The sequence below is a fragment of the Pteronotus mesoamericanus genome, unplaced genomic scaffold, assembly GCF_021234165.1.
Source record: "Pteronotus mesoamericanus isolate MK-2021 breed Mesoamerican mustached bat unplaced genomic scaffold, CSHL_Meso_final contig_169, whole genome shotgun sequence".
In the NCBI taxonomy this organism is placed as follows: domain Eukaryota; kingdom Metazoa; phylum Chordata; class Mammalia; order Chiroptera; family Mormoopidae; genus Pteronotus; species Pteronotus mesoamericanus.
This window is the reverse complement of record NW_026555068.1, coordinates 9,241,683-9,264,044: the sequence shown is the minus strand read 5'-3', so window position 1 is coordinate 9,264,044 and position 22,362 is coordinate 9,241,683. Positions and strand designations below refer to the sequence as shown.

The following is a 22,362-nucleotide window of genomic DNA, read 5'->3' as shown; positions in this document are numbered from 1 at the left end:
TCATCTCTTACTGGCTCTAACCCAATTTATACAATGAGAAATAGATGGAAGATGACTTTCTTTATGGAAAGCATATCCTCCCACTGAGGAATAAATTGATCCTGGGTCTCACATGCATTATAAAACATTAACTCCAAGGACACTGGACGAGAGCCTCGTGTCTAAAATTTCAAATCTAGTTCCACTCAAAGCTAAGGTGAGACTCTCACCAACAGTATATTCTTGGAGTTTCATTTTGAACTTATATTCAATAAGCATTTATTGAGTGCTTACTATGTGCCAGATACTGTGCAAGATACTTTCACACTTGTAACATCATTTAACCCTGTGTTGTGAGTTTGTTTTTTTTTTAATCCCCATTTACAGAAATAGGCTAAGTGACTTTCTCAGGGTTGCTTAGCCAATGAACTTACAGACAGGGACTCTCAGACATTTTGCTTCAAGATTAGTATTTTTTTGTTACCCTATTCCTAATGGCTCTAGATTAAAAACTGCAGCATCTTAACCCACATAAGTGAGGTAGGACTATTCCTAGGAGGTAATGGAACAATTGCTTCAAACAGCTGCCACAATCTCTAGGGCTGATTTTTAGTGGAATTCAGTTTGTTCATTTCTACATAGAGCAGCAATTTATGACCCAAGAAATTCTATTTATGTAAGTCTTGGTATCTTGAGGTTTGACTGACCTGTTTTAGTTTAATAGTATCAATATATATGGGCTTAAAATTTTGTTGTTTAGGGGCTTTTAGGACTTAAAGATAGTTCATTCTGCTCTCTGTTCTAAACTGTCAACACCCAAGGAAGTGGGGGTTACCACGCATTACTGCACATTGTGTATCTGTCCGTCTAAGATGCACTCGTGCATGAAAGACTAGAGAAGAATGGATAAAGACATTATTAGCCAACCCAAGGGCCCTGGTAATTCGAATCCTTGCCCAAATTCAATAATTGGTCTCATACTGAAATAGCTAGAGAATTGTACCACTACTTTTACTAGCCTATCTTTTTAGGAAAGAAACCATGGAGAGAAGATAAATGAATATATTATTTTGTTTTTGTGGTGGTTATTGGTTTAGAATCCAGCTCCAAGAACAGCAGCCCTGGGGTGAGTCTCCTGACAGCTGCCTGATTGATTCTAATGACGATTCCTTTTGTTTCCCTCTGAAGTGGACGGGAGCTGGGAAGTGTGGAGCGAATGGTCAGTCTGCAGTCCAGAGTGTGAGCATTTGCGGATCCGAGAGTGCACGGCCCCACCCCCGAGGAATGGGGGCAAGTTCTGCGAAGGGCTAAGCCAGGAATCTGAGAACTGCACAGATGGCCTCTGCATCCTAGGTAACTCCTTCTGCTTAGCATCTTCGCTGTTTGTCTGTAATATGAAAAGAAACATCATAATTATTACCTTGGTTAAATATGGTAGCAGACAGCAAAATCTCCAAAAGCAAAAAGAAAATTGGCGAAACGTGTGAAAAAGTAGACGCATACATGTGTGGTAGAGATGGGTTATTTTAAATATTTTATCACTGCAAATTTTATAAATGTATACACTTCTTATTAGTTTAACCAGATAAGGTTTTGAGAGAAATGGTGTAGGAAGACATCTTAGACTTTTTAGGTTAGCAGTGCTTTTCTTTTAGTAGCCTTGATTTTTAAGTTTGGTGAAATTCTGGGACTGACCGCCATGTTCATATTCCTCCCAATAATTTTATAGCACCGTAAAGCAGTCAGTCATCTTCAGAAACCATGCTTTTGTGGCAAGGGGCATGTGTTGTGACTATTAGCTGACAAATGGGGGAAAAGATGACATCTGATGAGGTGGGTGGCTTTGTAGCAAATTTGTCTGGCAGAGCAAGAAATAGAATGTTCATTCCAAAACTCCCAAGCCTGTATTCCTGACATTACACTATTCCACCTCCAAATGACCCTGCCTGAGGAAGAAAGTATAAGAGAAGCAAATAGTCACGTAGAGACAGGTGTTAATTTGGTACCGTCCCTTACTAGCTTTGTGACCCTGGATAAGCCGCTTAATTTCTCTGGCTGTAAGTACCCCGAATGCTACCTATTTTTGGTTATCATGAAGACTAAATGATAGAAGAATGTATCTGAATATGCCATGGCACAGAGTAGGTGCTCAGTAAATGTGAACCCATTCTTCGCTTGCCCGCTCATTGAGCCAAGGTGTACTGATTTGGCTTAGGGCCTTAAAAAACAAGAGATTCAGGACATAGAACAAGGTAGCTTTCTTGGAAGATGGTAGGATAACGAAAATAATCTAAGTTAGATTTATTTTCCTACATCAACACAACTGGGCACCTTTGAAAGCAAGTACATTCAAACATACTGTTATATTTTTAAAGTGTATATGGTTAATACATTGGTTAAAATGATTAATACATTTAAACAACGAGCACTGACTAAACAGCACATAGTGCCTTTTTTGCTAGTAGAAGTGAGTACCTGCATGTGTCAAATACAACACACACGACTGTAATAAAATGCAACATAGCCACCAGTCTCAGTGATTAAAGGACCATGCACTCTAATGAATACATTCCAACCATTTGCCTTCCTCAAAGTGCCTCCTCCCTTCCAAAATTCAAGAAAACCTAATGCAAACTCAAAGCAAGAGGTTAAAGGAGATGTGTTTCTGACTATTCTTGAATGTCCCCAGTTTTTTTTGAAACATGCCTTGGAAGTGCTACTAGTCTTTTCTAACACATAGCTGTATTTTAATTGATACAATTAGGACTGTAGTGCTCCTAAGCCTTCTAAAGTAATAACCTTCCCATCAACCACTAGTTAGGCTTGCACTTGGGGAAAGAAATCTATGGCTATCAGACTTCACCTTTAGTCAACTAATACTTAGTCTTAGAGTTACAGTTGAAGACAGACAATGGTTAGCCCCTCAGGTAAGAAAGAATTGTTATCAAATACACAAATATTATTTATTGGCATTTGTCGGTTGAGTAATAGTCTTTTAGCACTGGAAGAAATGGCCAGCACAATGAGAGTCCATTGGACAGCCTAGATCTCAACTCTAAAATTTGAGATGTTGTATTTGTCAGGGTCCAGAGAAAGAAAACCAGTAGGACCACAGTCCCCAACCTTTTGGCACCAGGGACCAGTTTTTCCACTGATGGCGCAGGGCTGGGGGGCAGATAGGAGGCAGAGCTCAAGGAGCTTCCCTGGCTGCCTGGTTCCTATTGGGTCACAGACTGGTACAGGTCTGCAGCCTGGGGCCTGGAGACCCCTGCAGTAGGACACATCTATAAGATAGAAGAGATACACAGATACATAGGTAAGGGAGATTTATTATAAGGAATAAGCTCACATGATTATGGAATTTGGCAAGTCCACAGTCTGAGCCAATGCCCCAGTTCAAAGACTAGCAGCCAGAAGAACCCTCTATGGAGAAGGATCAGGCCTTCAACACAAAGGATGAGGCCCTTGGAGGTGATTATGGAGGGTGATCTGCTTTTCTCTATCTGCTGATCTCATCTGAAAACACCCTCCCAGATTCATAAATAAGAGAGCAGGATGGGAGCCTGTGTGTATGGGATGGAGGGACTGAGCAAAAAGGACTCATGGACATGGACAACAGTGTGGTGGTTGCTGGGGGGAAGGGTATATAAGGGGGCTAAATGGTAATGGAAAAAAATACAATAAAGATTAAATTGAGAAAAAAGAAGAAAGAAAATAACCTCACAGAATAATATTTGGCCAATTATCTGAACACCTGATGGCCCAGACAAATTGACACATAAAATTAGCCATCACGGATGTATGTGTACTTGTGACGTTCCAAAGCTTAGTTCCTTCTTTGGAGCCAGTCATGGACGTAGGTCAGGCAGCTGGTTTAAGCAATTCCTGTGGACATTGGACATGTATGGGTTTAGTCACATGTGCATAGTTTAAGGCGTATCCCATTCCCCTGGTGGAAATAATATAGCTAGGAAGACAGTGAGATTTGGAATATGTTCAGCTTCGGAGGTGTAAGTTTAGAATGCTATGTGAGCCTTTCCTCTTTATTCAGTTATTCCTTCCTGTATTCCCTTTTCTACGTAAGGATTTTTTTTATAGCATCCTTTGTTTCTATAGTATGCATATCAGTGTCTGTCAAGTGTGATGAAGAATCTTAATGGCTACTAAGAAATCCTAGAAATAGATGACATATATCTATATATCACTGGGAAAGGGGTGTGTTTACAAAAGTCCAACATCAGAATATATTTGGCCCTTTTAGACAGAGTGGCCACCATTGTCAACAAAAGTGAGTAACATATTATTGTCTGCTGTTCACTGCTTCCTGCATTCTCGTTAAAAGATGCCAGTACCCCTTTGCACTCCTGGCTGGTACTCTGTTCAAATGCTCTTAGTGAAACTAGCTGTGCTCTCAGGATAGAGATCCAGTGAAGGCTGGGTTTGATTAAAATAGCAGTTGGCAACAGCTTTATGGAGCAGTAGCTTCATGAAGGATCTAGGTCATGTTACATTTGGGAATTTCGTTCATCCTGTTTTTTTTGTCTATGCCAAACAAGACCCTAAAGCAATTCCTCAATTCCCAACTTCTCTTGGAGGACCTATAATTCTCTGATTTTATTTAGCTTTCAACAGAGCATCTGGATTGCCTTCATTGTCCCTGAAGTCCACATGTCTCCTAGAGATGGAGCTGCCAGCTCTGAAGGATCACTTTAATATTTGAGTGTGATTGTTGGTTGGTCAGTCGTGACTGGAGCACAAAACCTTAGAGTGTTGAGCTATCACAGATGGCCACACCTAAATGCTCTCAACAAGAAATTAAATGCCCCGAGACTGGAGGAAGATTAGGCAGTTTTTGTCAATAGCAGGTAATGCAAGGATCCAAATTGAAAGCAGAGCTAAGCCTCCAGTGCCTTTTTGATAGGACATTTCTTTTCCAGGATGATAATTATGTAGCACAGTTACATGAGAAGGAAGACTTGTGTGGATTCATGTTTTCTAAACTTAAACACCAGAATCAGGTGGGTTTTTTGACCATTGCCCTTTCTACTTGCTGAACTTAGTTGCTTCTGTGCGCTGAGGATCACAGCCAGAGATAAATGCTTGCCTCACTGACAGGAACAGAAGGGTGAAAATGGCAGGGTATTCGGCCTGATCCTAAGAAATAAGAAAAGCCTGCTCCCTCTTCCTTTATTCCAGCAGATAGAAAACTAAGGGCTTTGGCTTGAGAAGATTAAATGGATCTGCTGCAGAGGGGATTAGTGCCTTCAGGTGCAGTGAGCCTGCAGCAAGAGAAAGGCCACAGGGGACTGAAAGGCAGAGGGAGTCTTTGGGGCTGAACTACCTAATACTTAATCCATCCTTCTGGTCAAGATGTAAGATAGGTCAGTTCAATGCTGATAGCTCAAAAACTGAAATATCAGATGAATACACAGATAGGAAAAGTCTGAATTGACAGTTTGGAAACCACATCAAGGACAAAGACAAGAGCAGATTCAAATAAACAACCCCAAGCTACATTTAGTAATCAACACAACATTCTCTATTGAATGATCTACTTAAAGGACCTAAAGGAAGCACCTGAAAAGGTGAGCCTGTAATCACATCAAAGTAAAGGTTGCCTTGGTAAGCATTTTCTCTTGGACCATTAGAACTTCTTTGTTATCCATTACAATAATTACCAGAGTCCCTTCTTTGTCTTTCCTAGGGCACCAAATGAGAATTTTCACTCTGGAGCTAGCTCAGTGCATTTGAAACAACAACTACATTTTGCTAGTGGCTTATGGAATGCCTACTTTGTATATAGGATTATAATGATGAATGTCCCTTTACTAAAACAAAACCCATTATTTTCTTTCTTTAGGCAAAAAGTCTGGAATCATACTTGATTCATTCTTAAACTTTTTGTTGGATAAGTTTGTATTTCAGACATATTTCAGAACCAGCTGCATTGTACAATTGCTTAATTATAGCGTAGTTAAAGTTTATATAGTAAAGAAATGAAAATGGCATCAGCAAGATAACATGCTAGCACAATGCATTCTTAAATTGTCATGAAATTTCCTACTGCTTACTAATTCTCCCAAGTAGTTTTAGTATTAAAAACCCATTTTCATTTCATTTATCGTACATAGTAGGTGCTCCTTTTTATAATGAGTACTTTCTGCATAACAAACGATTAATTCAGAGTTGCCTTCATGTATACTGCATAGCAAATGTGGATACAGTATTACATACCCTCAAGAGTAATAAGAATATAGGTTTGGGAACATATGGTGTCATTAGCAGCTTAGCAACAATCTCTCCCCCGTGCCCCCATAAACGCTTTGCCATTATGGGACCCAATAAGATGATCAGTGAGTAACAAGCTTTAAAGAGACAGAGTGGAGTGGCTCATGACTAAAGTTTCCATTGTGCTTAATTAAAAAAGAAAATAAAGCAGAGACAGCTTCGTATTCATGTGTCTTAGTGAAAGCGATTTTTTAATTTTATAAGGCTAAAAGTTTCATTTTTGTGCCATTTGCTAAGACTTAAACTCAAGTGCTATGAGTGGAATTGAGCATAAAGAGAATGAAAATAACCATAAGCAAATAACCATAAAATGTCTCCCCTTTGTTATCCACCCTATGTAGACTTTTCTCCTTTCATGCCTTGTTAACAAATAGACAGGTCCAGTGAAGGTGACAGAGGAGGTAAATGCAGTGCTCGTCTCCTCCCACGATGCCAGGGACAGAGACAGGGAACAGACAGGCCCCAAATGCCCGTTAAAAGTAAGGGAGGATATCACTGCTGTGGAGGCTCCGTTGAGGAACAAAGAGTCCCAGCTCCCTACCCTGGGGCACCACTGACAGAAAGAAGAGTCCCTATAACATCTGGCTGTGAAAACCTGCACAGATTGCATCTACATGACACTGATTGCTGCTAGGGTCCAAGGCATGCCTTTTTGTTTTTCCTTTCTAATTGTTTAAATGTTTATTGATTTGAGAGAGAGAAACCATCGATTGGTTGCCTCCCATACACACCCCTATGGGACAGAACCTGCAACCTACCTATGTGCCCTGACTGGGAAGGGGACCTGCAGCCTTCTGCCTTCTGGTGGTGGGACAGTGCACCAACCAACTGAGCCACACAGGCAAGGGCCCAGGGCATTCCTCTCGAGGGGCCTGTGCAGAGTCTCACAAACTCACTTGCTGTAGGCTCCCTTTCAGGGGAAGTAGCTCCAAAAGCATCAGGAACATCCTGGGAGGAACTAAAATGTCTAGCTGCTGGGCGAGAGCTGCAGGCTCAGAGCAGCTCAATCCCGGAACAAAAATGCTGGCAGAGGCACTTGGTCATTTTTTTTTAACCCAGCCAGCAGGCACCAAATCTGAACCTTCCACTGACCTAGTTAATACTGCCCTGGTGATGACTGCCCCACCCAACTCATGCACCCAGCTAACGCCTCTTCCAGCAACATTGCCACACAAGTGGGCTACATTTATGCAAGCTGCAAACTTTCCTAAAGGCTCTCAAAGATTCACCAACCCCAGACAAGTTAGTAGTGACTGGCCTCGGCATACCCCGTATCTCTTACTAAGCACCCCCAAGCCTGATACTAGTGGCGATCATTCTCAACTTACACAGTAACTCCTATCAGGCGGCCGCAAGCCAGCATAACCTGTGGCCAATGTTGGCTTAGAATGGAACTTCAACTAATCGACCACAGGCCCAGAGCTACTGGCCGATGGCCTCAGTTCATTGTTGTTCCCCCAACAAAGGGTCCCAAGCCTGGCAACTAACTAGGGCCAGCCTCAATTTGCAACATAGCCTCTCACAAGTGCCTCCAAGCCCAGTACAAGTGATGATAAACTGCAAATTATTTTATAGCTCACACCAGGTAGCCTCAAGTCAAGCACAAATGGCAGTTGAATTTGGCTTGCAGTGAAGCCCTTCCCGAAAGGCTTCAGAACCAACACACATGGTGGCCAGTTTGCAACCACACAAGAGCACCAAACAGCTCCAAAAATGATCTCTCTGAAGATCAGACTTGGCCGGCAACAGACAGAGGCCCTCCAAGGTAACTCTTGTTTCAGGGGATCAGACCCCACACAACAAGTTGTTCACTGCAGTTATAAGCAACCTTCACAGCCAGTCAGCCTCAGGGTCAGTCACACCAAATGGTGTTCCAATAGCAATCAAGGCTCAACTACAACAAGAGGACACACACAGCCCACATAATGGACACCCCTGGAGCCTTCGGCTCAGAGCTTGCGTCACTGGGCCTCCAGAACACCTACGACGTGAGGCCATTCTACAAAGACTTGGAGATGAACAACCGCAGGAGTCAGGCAAAATGAGGAGACAAACAAATGTGTCCAAAATGAAAGGACAGGACACAACTCCAGAAAAATCACCAAATGAAACTGAGACAAGCAATCTACCAGATACAGAGTTCAAAGCACTGTTTGCTCAATGAATTTACAGAAAAAAAAAAAGATGGAATTCAGTGAGAACTTTGACCCAAAAAAGTCAGAAATAAAGAATGCAATAACTGCAATGAAGAATACATTAGAGGGAATCAAATCAGATGATGAAATCAGCAATCTGAAAGGTTAGTGAAAAACCCCCAATCAGAATAGCAAAAAGAAAAGAACATTTAAAAAATGAAGACAGTAAAGGGACCTCTGGAACAGCATCAAGGGGACAGGGGTACCAGAAGGGGAAGAGAGAGAGCAAGGGGTGAAAACAATTATTTAAAGATGTCAATGACTAAAAACTTCCCTAACCTGACAAAGGAAACAGACCATGCAAATCCAAGAAATGCAGAGAGATTCAAACAAGATGAACCCAAATAAACCTATACCAGTGATGTCATAATCAAAATGCTGAAGGTTTAAGATGAGGGAAGAATCTTAGAAAAATAAAACAGTCATGAACAAGGGAGCTCTCATAAGACTGTTGCTAATTTATCAAGAGAAACATTGTAGACCAGAAGGGACTGGCATGAAATATTCAAAGCGATGAAAAGCAAGGACCTACAATCAAGATACTCTACCCAGCAAGGCTATCATTTAGAATTGAAGGAGAGATAAATAGTTTCACAGACAAGTAAAACTAAGGAAGTTCATCATCACTAAACTAGTATTACAGGAAATGTTAAAGGGATTTCTTTAAGAAGATAGAAAATAAAAGAATTCTCACTGACAATAATAAAAAATATAATAAAAGCAGTGGATCAGCTAGCTATGAAGCCAGTATAAAGTTTAAAAGTTAAAAGTAGGAAGAACATATGTAATGCAACAATAAGTTGAGACACATAAACACACATGCACAAAGTAGTAAAAAATAATGACAATAACAAACATGGAGAAGGTGAGTAAAAACTTTACTGATTTTAGAATGTGTTTTAACTTAAGGGACCATCAACTTAAAAGAGACTTCTGTAAACATAGCTTAGCATATATGAAGCACATGGTAACCGCAAACCAAAAATCTACAAGAGATATACAAGAAATACAGAGAAAGGAACACAAATACGACACTGCAGAAAGTCATCAACATACAAGAAAAGAGAGCAAAACAGTAAGAAAGGAAAAGTCAACTACAGAACAATCAGAGAACAATAATACAACAATAACTACCCATGTATGAATAATTACTTTACATGTAAATTGAATAAATGCTGCAATCAAAAGACATAAGGAGACTGCATGGATAAGAAAACAATACTCATACATATGCTGCCTACAGGAAATCCACTTTATGTTGAAAGATACACACAGGCTGGATGTGAAGGGATGGAAAAGGTACTTTATGCAAATGAAACAAAAGGCTATGGTAGCAATACTCATATATGACAAAATAGACTTTACAACAAAGACTATGGTAAATGATGAAGGAATCAGTACAACAAGAGGATATAACTCCTGTAAACATTTGTTCACCCAACATAGGAGCACCTAAATATATACAGTAAATCTTGATGAACATGAAGGGAGAGGATAACAGTAATACAGTCACAGTAGAGGATTTTAACACCTTATTGACATCAATGGATGGATCTTCCAGAGACAAAATCAACAAAAACAACTACCATATGATCCAGCAATTGCATTTTTGCATATTTATCCAAAGAAATCCAAAACACTAATTCAGTAAGGTATTTGCTCCCTCCGTTCAATGCAGAATTATTTACAATAGCCAAATATGAAAGCAACCTGAATGTCCATCAATCAACAAATGGTTAAAGATCATGTTGTACATATAGATAATGAAATATTACTCTGTTACTTTAAAGAATGTAACCTTGCTGTTTGTGACAACATGCATGGACCTAGAGGGTATTAGGCTAAGTGAAATAAGGACAAAAACCATATGATTTCACTTATATGTGAAATCTAAAATAAAAAATAAACTAACAAAACAGAAAGAGACTGCTAGACCCAGAGAACAAACTGATCGTTGCCAGATGGGAGTGGGGCTGAGGGAATGGGTGAAAAAGGTTATGAAATTAAGAAGTACAAATTGACAGTTATAAAATAGTCACAGAATGTCAAGTACAGCACAGGGAATATAGTCAATAAAATTCTAATAACTATGTATGGTGTCAGGTGGGTACTAGACCTATTGGGGTGATCACTTTGTAAGTTATACAAACGTAAAATTACTATATTGCATATCTGAAACTACTACAATATTGTATGTCAACTGTAACTGAAAAAAATTTAATGTAACTTAAAAAAATTTTTAAATAAAAAGATAAAGGCACCTGATTTTTTTAAAACATAATCCTTTTTCCACATAAGAGGGATTCATCTGTTGGACCATGATTTAGGTGTATTTCCTAAGCCATTAAAAATCCATGGCCTTTCTTATCAACTGGCTCTGAAACAGTCCAGATGTTTGGGGGTTTTTTAAACCAGGAAATTTTCCTCTGTCACCATTTTCTCTTTACTTCCTCATATACCTGTGCTACATGTAAATAGTCATGATAGAGTAACCAAGGTAAGAATTTCTTTCTCAGCTAATAGAAATCAAAGCAACAACTCTGCCTGTATCTCTCTTTTATCTACTCTTTCCTCTTCCTATCCATTCCTGCCAACATATATTGATAATACTTTTACACTAGGCTTACAATCTTTTGGTGGAACTGGACAGGAAGTGCTATGTTCTGCTTCAGAAACATGATCTCTGGAAGTTTATCCCAGGCATGTCTTGTTAACTGTATACATTTTATAAGAAAAATTGAAATAAAACACCTCCACTGTAAATAGGAAGGACTTTAAAAATAAATTTGGGCATCTGGAGAGCCAGATTCATTATTTCCAGATCCATTACTTGGAGTAGAGAGAGACAATAACAAAGCAAAATGAAACAAAAAACAAGGAAACTAAACAAATAAGAACCAATTCCCATGATAATATGAACTGGAGACAGAGAACTTATTAGAAAAATTAAAAACATTTCTTAAGGGAATGAAATTTTAGACATAGAACCAGATAGTTAGTGGGAATGCAGATCCATGGCAATGAAAAGAAAGCTATTTTGTAGATGATATATGCCAAAGGAGCATGGGGCGCCGGGGGAGGGAGGAACGGACGTGGTTCTGAGCTAGGCATTGTTAGAAGACACAGAGGTTGACCTTCCACAAGGGCTGACCCAGGATAGGCCTGTGGTGATCTGTCGTTCAGAGCAAAGGTTGAATAGCCTTCCACTGCTCTCTTTAATTCGTAGTTCATACTGGTTATATTGTTTGAAAAATTAGAGATGAACATGGACCTAGAATGAGCTGGGCCTACAGGATTCAACATTTATTCTATAGAAAAGAACAGGTGGGAGACTCAGGGATCTGGGAACAGAGATCTTGAGTTTGAATTTTGATTGCAATACTATGACCAAGTTTCTTAATTATTCTAAGCCTAAATTTACTAATCTATAAAATAAACATTATAATATGCCTAAAAGACAAGGTTCTTTTTGAGGAGAAAATGAACAAATCCATGCAAAGCTTTTGGCATCCATAGTAAAAACAATAACGTGTATGTATGTGTATGTTCTAATGGAGGGATTCCTATGACAGAAGAAGTATGTTTTTCATACCCAGCAAGAATATTTACAGTGTGGTACTTTAGATATTTGATTAAAACATTTCCTGATGTATCTATTATAGTGTATTTAATAAAATAACATGTATTTGTCATTAGAATTTATAAAATTTACAAATTGTGTTCTTTATATGAACCAGTTTTTAATTGAATTTATTGGGGTGATATTATCTAATAAAATTACACAGGCTTCAGGTGTACAATTCTATAATACGTCATTTGTATATGCGTATTGTACTATGTTTTCACCACTGCAAGTCAAGTCTCCTTCCATCATCATTTTACCACTTATTCCACCTCTACCCTCTTCCACTACAACACTCCCCTTTCCCTCTGGTAATCACCATAGTGTTGTCTGTGTCTATGAGGCCTTTTTTCCTTCATCCCTTCATCTTTTCACCAAGCCTGCCATTCCTCCTCCCCTCTGACAACCATCAGTCTGTTCTTTCTTATCTATTGAGTCTGTTTTTATTCTGTTTGTTAGCTTATTTTGTTCATTAGGTTTCACATATAAGTGAAATCATATGGTATTTATCTTTCTCTGACTGGCTTGTTTCACTTAGCATAATACTCTCCAGGTCCATCCGTGCTGTCACAAAAAATAAGATTTCCTTATATTTTTACGGTGGCATAGTATTGCAATATGTAAATGTTCCACAGCTTTTTTTATCTGCTTATCTACCAATGGGCACTTAGGCTGGTTCCCAATCTTGCCTATTATAAATAATGCTGCAATGAACATAGAAGTGCATATATTCTTTTGAGTAAGTGTTTTGGGTTTCTTTGAATATATTCTCAGAAGTGGAATCTCTCTCTCTCTCTCTCTCTCTCTCTCACACACACACACACAGAAACATAGTTAAAAGAATAAAATAGCAATAAATTTTTACCTATCGATAATCACTTTAAATGTAAATGCCTTACAGGCATCAATCAAAAGACATAGGGGGACTGAATGGAGAAGAAAACAAGACCCATATATATGCTGTGTATAAGAGACACACCTCAGAATGAAAGATATACACAGACCAAAAGCAAAGAGATGGAAAAAGATCTTTCATGCAAATGGAAATTAAAAGAAAAAGCTGGGGTAGCAATACTTCTATCTGACAAAATAGACTTTAAAACAAAGTCTACAGGAACAGACAAAGAAAGACACTACATAAAGGGTCAACCCAAGAAAAGCATATAACTGTTGTAAACATTTATGCACTCAACGTAATAGGAGCACCTAAATATATAAAGCAAATCTTGATGGACATAATGGGAGAGATAGACAGTAATACAGTCATAGTAGGGGATTTTAACACCTCATTGACATCAATGGATAGAGCTTTCAGGTGGAAAATCAACAAGGAAAGAGTGGCTTTAAATGACATATTAGATCAGATGGATTTCCTTGATCTCATCAGAGTGTTTCATCCTGAAAGAGTAGAATATATATTCTTTTCAAGTGCCCATGGGACATTTTCTAAGACAGACCACATGTTAGGGACACAAAACAAATCTCGATACATTTAAGAAGACTGAAATCATACCAAGCATCTTTTCCTACTATAATGGTAGGAAACTAGGAATCAATCACAAGGAAAAACTAAAAAGCACACAAACACATGGAGGCTAAATAACATGCTACTAAGAAACAAATGGGTTAACAATAAGATCAAGGAAGAAAACAAAAGATACCTTGAGTCATATAAATATGAAAACACAATGACCGTACATTTATGAACACAGCCAAAGCAATTTTAAGAGGGAAATTTTTAGCAATCCAGGCTTACATTAAAAAAAAAAAATCCCAAATGAACAATCTAACCTTATACTTTAAGGTAACTACAGAAAAAAGAGGGGGGAAAGCACAAAATGAGTAGTAAGAAGGGAATAAGAAAGATCAGAAGGAAAAAAAAATTCTTTAAAAATAGATAAAGAGCAGGTACTTTGAAAAGATAAATAAAATTAATAACCCTTTAGCAAGATTGATCAAGAATAAAGAGGGAGGGTCCAAATAAATAAAATCAGAAATGAAAGTGGAGAAATAACTGACTCCACAGAATTAGAAAGGATTATAAAGAAATACTGTAAACCATTATATGCTAGCAAATAATGCTCCAACTATTTCAAAAATACTAAAGAGGAGGGAAGGCTCTAAAACTCATTTTAGGAGGTCAGCATTGCCCTGATATGAAACCAGACAAAGACACTACAAAAATAATAGGAAATTATAAGCCAATGAAAAATTCCTCAACAAAGTATTAGCAAATTGACTCAGCAGTGCATTAAAAAGATAAATACACATGATAAAGCGGGCTTTATTCCTAGGATGCAAGGTTGATTCAGTATCTGCAAAGCAATGTGATATACCACAATAACAAAATGCAGGATTTAAAAAATCATATGACTATAATAAATGCATAAAAAGCACTTGACAAAATCCAACATCCACTTGTTAGAAAAAACTCTCAGCCAAGTGGGGATTGTGGGAACATGCCTTAACAAAATAAAGGCCATATATGACAAACCCACAGCTATCATCATAGTCAATGGTGAAAAGCTAAAATTAGAAACAAGACAAGGATATCCACTTCCACCACTTTTATTCAATATAGTATTGGAAGGCCTAGCAACAGTAATCAGACAAGAAATAGATATAAAAACATCCAATTGGAAAGTAAAACTGTCATTGTTTGCAGATGACATGATGCTATACAGGGTGGGGGTAAGTAGGTTTCCAGTTGTGAGTATGCAAGACAGTTTTTTGTATTATTTATTAATTGGTGTATTATTTTAAATATGAACAACTATAAAACTATTTTTGCCTCACCTTGTATATAGAGAACCCTAAAGTTTCCAAGAAAAAGCTATTAGAACTAAAAAAGGCATTCAGCACAGTAGAACACAAAATTAATATCAGAAATCATATCAGAATGAGAAATTATGAAAACAATCTCATTTACAATTGCATCAACTAGAATAAAATACATAGGAATAAATGCAAGAAGTTAAGATATGTACTTGGAAAACTATTAGACATTTAAAAAATTGAAAAAAATTATAAATAATAGAGGCTATATTGCGCACATGGATAGGAAGAATTACCATCATTTAAATGTTCATACTACCCAAAGAAATCTATATATAAAACAAAATTCCTATCAAAATTTCAATTGCCTTTTTCACAGATTTAAAACAAATCATCCTAAAATTTACATGGATTCATAAATGACCATGAGTAGCCAAAGCAATCTTGAGAAAGAACAAGGTTACGATTATCATGCTACTCAATATTAAACTATGTGATAAAGTTATAGTAATCAAAAAAGCATGGTACTAGCATAAAAACTGACACACAGATCAATGGAACAAAATAGGGAGTCCAGAAATAAACCCTCTATATGGTCATCTAATCTATGACAAAGGAGGTAAGAATATACAATGGGGTAAAGACAGTACCTGCAATAATTGGTGGTGGGTGAACTGGACAGATAAACACACTAAAAAACCCAACTAGACCACTCTTTTACACCATTTTCAAAAATAAGCTCAAAATAGATAAGACTTAAATGAAAATTGTAAAGCCTAGAACCATAAAACTCCTAGAAGACATAGGCAGTAAACTCCGTGACATCACTCTTAGCAATATTTTTTTGGATATGTCTCTTTGGGTAATGAAAACAAAAGAAAAACAAATGGGACTACAGCAAACTAGACTATTTTCTCATAGTGATGGAAACCATCAACAAAATGAAAAAAATCTTACTGGATAAGAGAAGATATCAGCTAGTGATATATCCATTAAGAGGTTAATATTAAAAATATTTAAGAAACTCATACAACTTAACACCAAAAAACAATTCAATTGAAAACTGGGCAGAGGACATGAATAGACGTTTTTACAAACGAGACATACCGATGAACAACAAACATATGAAAAGATGCTCAAAGTCACTAATAATCGGGGAAATGTAAATTAAAACCACAAAGAGTTATCACCTTACACCTGTCAGAATAGCTATCATCAATAAATTAATAAATAACAAGTGTCTGCCAGGATCTAGAGAAAAGGGAATCCTTTGTACACTGTTGGTGGTATTATAAATTAGTGCAGCTAGTGGAGCTTCCTAAAAAAGTTGAAAATAGAACTATCATATGACCCAGCAACTCCACTTCTGGGTATTTATTTGAAGAAATCCATAACACTAATTTGAAAAGATATGTGCGCCCCTCTATTCACTTGCAGTATTATTTACAATAGCCAAGATATGGAAGCAAGCTAAGTGTTTATCAATAGCCAAATGGATAAAGATATAGTACATATATATAATGGAGTATTCTCAGCCATAAAAAAATGAAATCTTACCATTTGCAACAACATGGATGGACCTAGATGATTACGATAGATGGAATAAGTAAGAACGAGAAAGACAAATACCATATAAATTTGCTTATATATGTAAGCTAAAAAACAAATGTAAGAACAAACAAAACAAAAACAAACTTATAGAAACAGAGAACAGACTGATTGGCACCAGATGGAAGGGTTTCAGGGGGATTGGTGTATAAGGTTAAAGGAATTAAATACAAATTACCAGTAGAAACATAGTCACGGGGATATAAAGTACACTATAGGGAATATAATCAATAATATTGTAATAACTATGTATGGTGACAGATGGGTACTAGACTTATCAGGTGATCACTTCATAAGATATATAAATGTCTAATCACTATGTTGTAAACCTGAGACAATTCAATATTATAATATCGTATGTCAACTATACTTGGAAAGTATTTTTTTTTACTTGATCTATGCCTTGGAGTCAGGACATTTTTACTTGGGAGGTTTGGAGGCACAAGGACATCTCAAGGAGAGTCCGTAACACGGGCAGCAGCACTCTTGGGGAAGCTGGAGAGGCAGTGAGCTGATCAGACTAGAGCATGAATTTGTGTTGAGGTGCTGTGAAAACTAAGTCATATTTGTTATGGTGGAAACAGTTAATAGAAGACCATAAAGACAGGCAGAGCCGGTGGCTCTGACTTGGAGGCATGTGGAATCATGGTAGATTCCTGTGTGCTGATGCTAGAGAATTATCCCAGAGACTAAGGGAGTGGGCAGAGAAGACAGACTATTCCACAGACTTCAGAATCACCTCCTAAATAAGATTATGAAGACTGTGGAGAACAAATTGAAATAGTCAACATATATCTTTGGGGAGGGGTGAAAAAGGTTTCAAAGTATATGATACATGAAGAAGGAAATAATAAAAACAGTCTTTGGAGATGAAAAGAAGGACATGGCCTGTTTAGTGAAAAAGAAAATAGTAATCATTAATCCTAATGGCATATGTGAATTGCTACCTGGTGAAGAGTAGTTGTCTGGGCTCTGTCTGGTGGGTGTTTAGTCACTGAGTGGCTCTCTGGATGAATCTTAAAAATCGACATAGACTCTGGTATCAAGCCTATTTGCGTAGTAGTCAAAACTCATAGGAGCTGATTTCAAATAGTCACATCCTACAGTTTTGAGGAGCAGCCCCTTGTCTGGTCTAGAGATTGGAGATGGAAGACTTCTATCCACACGTGCTGTATCTCCTGAGGCCTGCCTTCTTGGATCCACAGCATGTGGGCTGCATGAAGCTGGCCACATTGTTCTCTGGAAAAAACGTATATGGCTGGATGTGGGTTATGTGAGTGGGGAGATAGGGGTACAACTATAAATGTCTCCTGAGAACAACAGATACCATGGAAATGCTTTGGGAACATCCCATATAACAAAAGAAGTAAGAAATTACATAAAGTTGGAAAAGAAATGACTCACCATTAAAAATAAAAAGGTAGATTTTTCTCTCTCTCCCTCCTCTTATAAATGTATTACACACATACACACACACACACACAGAGCAGTATCTGCGTTATAGTATTAAGAAACAAAAGCAGATTGCAGAATAACATATAAAAGACAATTCCATGCTTTTATGGATAAAAAAATGATCAATAACTGTCAATTTCACGCAACTTCCTGCGGATATATATGTATTAGTATATATGTGTGCACATAATCTTATATAAAATCTTAAGGGAAAAAACCTAGGCTTGTATATATAACTTAAAGAACACAAAACAATTTAAGACACGATTAAAATTAAAAAACACTCCTGCACCTTTATCTTATAAGTACACCAAACAATTACAAGACTGAATTATAATCACTTATTATCAATTTCCATTTACCCAGAAGGTACCTCTCAGTGTATATTAGACCATGGGAAAACTGCTCTGCTTTTCACAAACTGCAGCTCAGTTGCCACTGGCTCAAAATTATATTCCTCGGCCTACAAAATTAAAAAGGGATCTTTCTGGAACCATCTGGATACTACAGCTACCCCAAAGCCTCCTAGGGAGGCAGAGACCAACTGAAGTTCAGTACACAGAGCCCCAGATTTGTTGCCAAGAAGTGGTGGTGCCCTCAGTAATTACAAAAACACAAACCCCAATTAATCAGGAGCTCTTGGAGTGGGGCCCAGGCATGGGTGTTTTTTTAAAAAAGCTCCCCAGGTGATTCTGGTGTGCGGCCAACATGAAGAACTATGGCCCTAATGGATCGTTTTACTAAGGGGTCACCTGAACATGGCCTTGGAGAGAGGTAAAATTAAAGCAGAGAGGATTTGTTTGACCAAGGCCAAGTGGATGCACGGCCCTCAGCCTGGTGAGAGAATGATTATGCAAACAGCACAAAAGAACACAGAGCGGGGTGGGCAGTTCTTGCAAAAGACCGGGAGGTCAGTGGGTGGCCCTCTCTCAAGCTCATGGATCAGAGGCTGTTCAGACATTTCAAGCTGGGAAAACGTTCTGGTTCTGTGCTAGCAGTTTGCTGACATGATGCTGGTGTTTCACAGAATACAGCAGGAACCAGTTCTGACGCTGATGCTGGGGGACTCAAGCTCTCCTGGGCGCCAGAGGCTTCCAGCCATTTCCACGAGAGGAGGCGCACCGACACGCAGGGCGCTGGCCCTCAGCATAACAAATCCCACGGTAGCACAGAGACCCTTTGAATAATTTTTACTCTGCTCTAGGAAATCTCTTCAAATGGATTTTAAATGGAATATGCTTCGTTTTTACTCTGCTGAATTATAGTGGGTGAAAGCGAGTGAGCCCACGGCATCTTCTGGTCCCTGCCCTGCTGTATCCATGTCCGGGAACTGAAGGTTTGATCGCCCTTAGACTCATAAAGCAGAGGCCGGAACTAGATACGAGTGTCCTAACTCCCTTTCAAGCCCCCGTGAAATTCACGCAAATTTGGAGCTGTGGCTCATCGCCAAGCGTCTTTTTATTTTTTTTTTTTTAACTCTGCACAAATGATGATGATGATCGTGTTTATAACATGTTGAAATTATACGTTATTAGCTACCATCTACTGATGCTTAACATGCGCCAACCCTGTGCTGTACACTTCACGCTCATCATGTGCAACCCCCAGTGCCAGTCTTCTAGGAAACTACCATTCCTGTTTCACTTCGGGGAAGACACTGAGATCCCAAAGATCGATACAAACAATTCAAGATTTAAATCCTGTTCTTACTCTGAGAGTTTGCACTAATCCCATCACGCCACACTGCCATTGAAGAGGGCCGCGCCCCACTCCTCCGCCCTGTTCACACGGGTGGCCCGAGTTCAGTCTGAGGACCTTAGCCCCTGGCTCCTCAACCTCATTCACTCTTCCTCCTTCAGTGCTACACCCTGATTTTTTCAAGCCTGGCTGGATTAGATTCATTTTTCTGGGGAGTAGTTATACATATCACCCATTTTAAATGGAGTTTCATTTGGCTTCTTGGCATAATTTCCCTTCCTGGGGGTTAAAAGGAAGAAAATACAGGTACGCTCAGCCAGGGTTCTCAACAGATGTTGCGCACGTCTCCCTGTGTAGTCCTAGCAATGCATCACTTTCAGATGGCAGAGCCCTGGCCTGCCAGTATCGCTGTGCCCGTGCCAAATGCTGTCAGATCACATGCAATACGCAAAAGCTGAAGTCAGGTTCAAACCACCAGTGTCTTTATTCTAATTCTTGAGTGCATTAGCATTGGACTCTGGGAGGCGTCACCTGCTTTCAGGAAAGCTGGTGGCATTAAATTTATGTGGTAAGCAGAATGCGTGTATTATCTTTTTTTTTTTTTTTTAAGAAGCCTGACTGTATAAAAATCTGAATATGATCATATCACCTGGAACAAATTATTATCTTTTGTGAGGATTTTTTATTTAAAGAAAGATTTGCCAGAAATTACCATTTGCTAGTTAACTCTCCCCATATTGAAAAAAAATGGTGGCCCATTTGCAAGAGTGTGATTTACATGCATCTTTTAACAGCTTCTCCTTTAACAAATCAGCAAAACACGCAAGAGTTGTACTTCAATCACAGTGCAAGGGTTTTCTGTCAAAATCGGCATTAAGCAAAGGAGTAGCGTAGGGTAAGAGAAATTCTGTGAAGGATTCAGAACACAGCTGCATCTATCTGCCTGGGAGGGGTTATAGTGCAGCCAGTCAGATAATATTTATGAAGTTCTCAAATGTGCACTGCACTAGATTTGATTCAGTTAAAAATATAATCCAGAATGACAGTGTCTCACCCCACTTGGCTCGCCTTCAGGCAAAAGGCGGAAGGGAACTGCACAAGGTGACCTTTCAAGGTCCCCCAGCCACAGTGTGATTCTGTGACGGCCTAGCAGTAGCCTCAGTGCTTGCAGTCCGACAATGCTCCGTCTAAGCCTGAAAAAGGACAAATAAGAGGGATGACTCACCACGCAAATCTTCTGGAGCCTTGGCACTGGTGTGTGAAGTGTAGGCTTCCCGGGTTCCTGCCTTCCCGTGCAGTCGCTGGCCTGGGACAGGACCAGGAGCAGGGAGGGGGATTAAAGGGCTGTGGTGTAAAACAAACTAAGTTCCAGATGCCAAGTCTCAAAGTGATTGCCAAGATTATCTCAGGGTTATTTGGTGATGGGAGACAGGGCAGGAGAGGGCAGATCGAGGACAATGGGGAGAACTAATAAAGTACCTCACCTGAGCTCTGGCTTCAGTGGCCACGCTTAAGTAAAGGATTGGTTGTCTTTTCTCTGCACCCCCCTCCTCTGACCGCTGCACTGCTCAATACCAAGGTTTTAAAATGACACCTTTCCTTTAAGAGAAATTGTACACATTTTAACAAATTACAGAGATACGAAACAACAAAGTGTGGTTTCTTAAAAGCAACCTCCAATACGCTCACAGTACTGCACGCAAACCGACGAGAATGCATAAGGGACATAGTTTGAAACTTTTTATCCAGGCCATGAGAACTGTGGACCAGAGCGGGAGCCCTTTAAATATGTATTCGCTGGTTCATTTTTCTATCAGCATATAGAGTGAAACAGCACCCCTTACCTGAGCCGCCTTACGGCTGTGTATAAGAACAGGCGGGCTGCAGGCTCACGCTCTCATCATGCTGATAAGAATCTAGCAAATGCAACAGAGAGAGAAACCCTCGTAAGCCTGAGGGAAAATAAAAAAAAAAAAAAGGAATGAGGCAGTCGTCCTAAAAATACGGCAAAAAAGGAAAAAATAAAAAATTAGAATGAAAAGGAAAATGATGGACCACATAATCCATATTGCCTGCAAAAATAAAGAAAATGTTTCATTTACAGAGGTAGACAGAGTGATGTAGGAAATATAACTGCTCTGTGTAAATTTATTAAATGCAACTTTTTCTCTTTCTTTCTTTTAGATAAAAAACCTCTTCATGAAATAAAACCCCAAAGTAAGTTATTTTTCCTCTTGTGAATATAATTCATTCTCATACTTGCTGCTTTGCTGTTGTATTTGCTTAGGAGTCAGACAGAACTGAAGTTCGTGCGACAGAGCCAGGGCTTTCAGGGCTTCTGCTCCTTTGGGTTTGGAGTCACAGAGCAAAGGTTTAAATCAGAAAGAAATATGCACACCTCTCCCCTCCCCCAGAATGACAGTAAATCTCTCCTCTTGATCCCGCCTGCCTATAAGTCCATTTCTCTGCAAATGTCATCTAGAGTTCTTATTTCTGGGAAGATTTACAGCATTAAAATTAATAAATATTTGTCAGTACACACGTTCACGAAAGCAGCCTTGGACAAAAGCCTGGCTACACCCCTCTCCACCCAGGAGGAGGAGCCTGGGATGCAAACTGTGAAATCCATGGCAACTAGGTAAATGAGGAACCGGCACTACCCAGTAAGACTAGGAGGGACTGAAAATCTGAGGGTTGGTGGGTGCTGGCTCCAGCGCTCTGTGTACAGTCTTCTTCCTGGTC

At 39.0% G+C, this 22,362-nt stretch overlaps 1 protein-coding gene across 3 annotated transcripts in view; it reads left to right on the top strand.

Moving 5' to 3' along the window:
- UNC5D (unc-5 netrin receptor D) overlaps positions 1-22,362 on the top strand; it is a 470,270-nt gene that overhangs the window by 365,843 nt on the left and 82,065 nt on the right. For 2 of the 3 annotated variants that reach the window (XM_054566041.1, XM_054566042.1), the window contains 2 exons: positions 1,168-1,332; positions 21,805-21,837. In XM_054566041.1, the coding sequence (XP_054422016.1) occupies positions 1,168-1,332; positions 21,805-21,837 (198 nt within the window). The remainder of the gene's footprint in view (positions 1-1,167; positions 1,333-21,804; positions 21,838-22,362) is intronic. The other variant, XM_054566043.1, reaches the window with a different exon arrangement.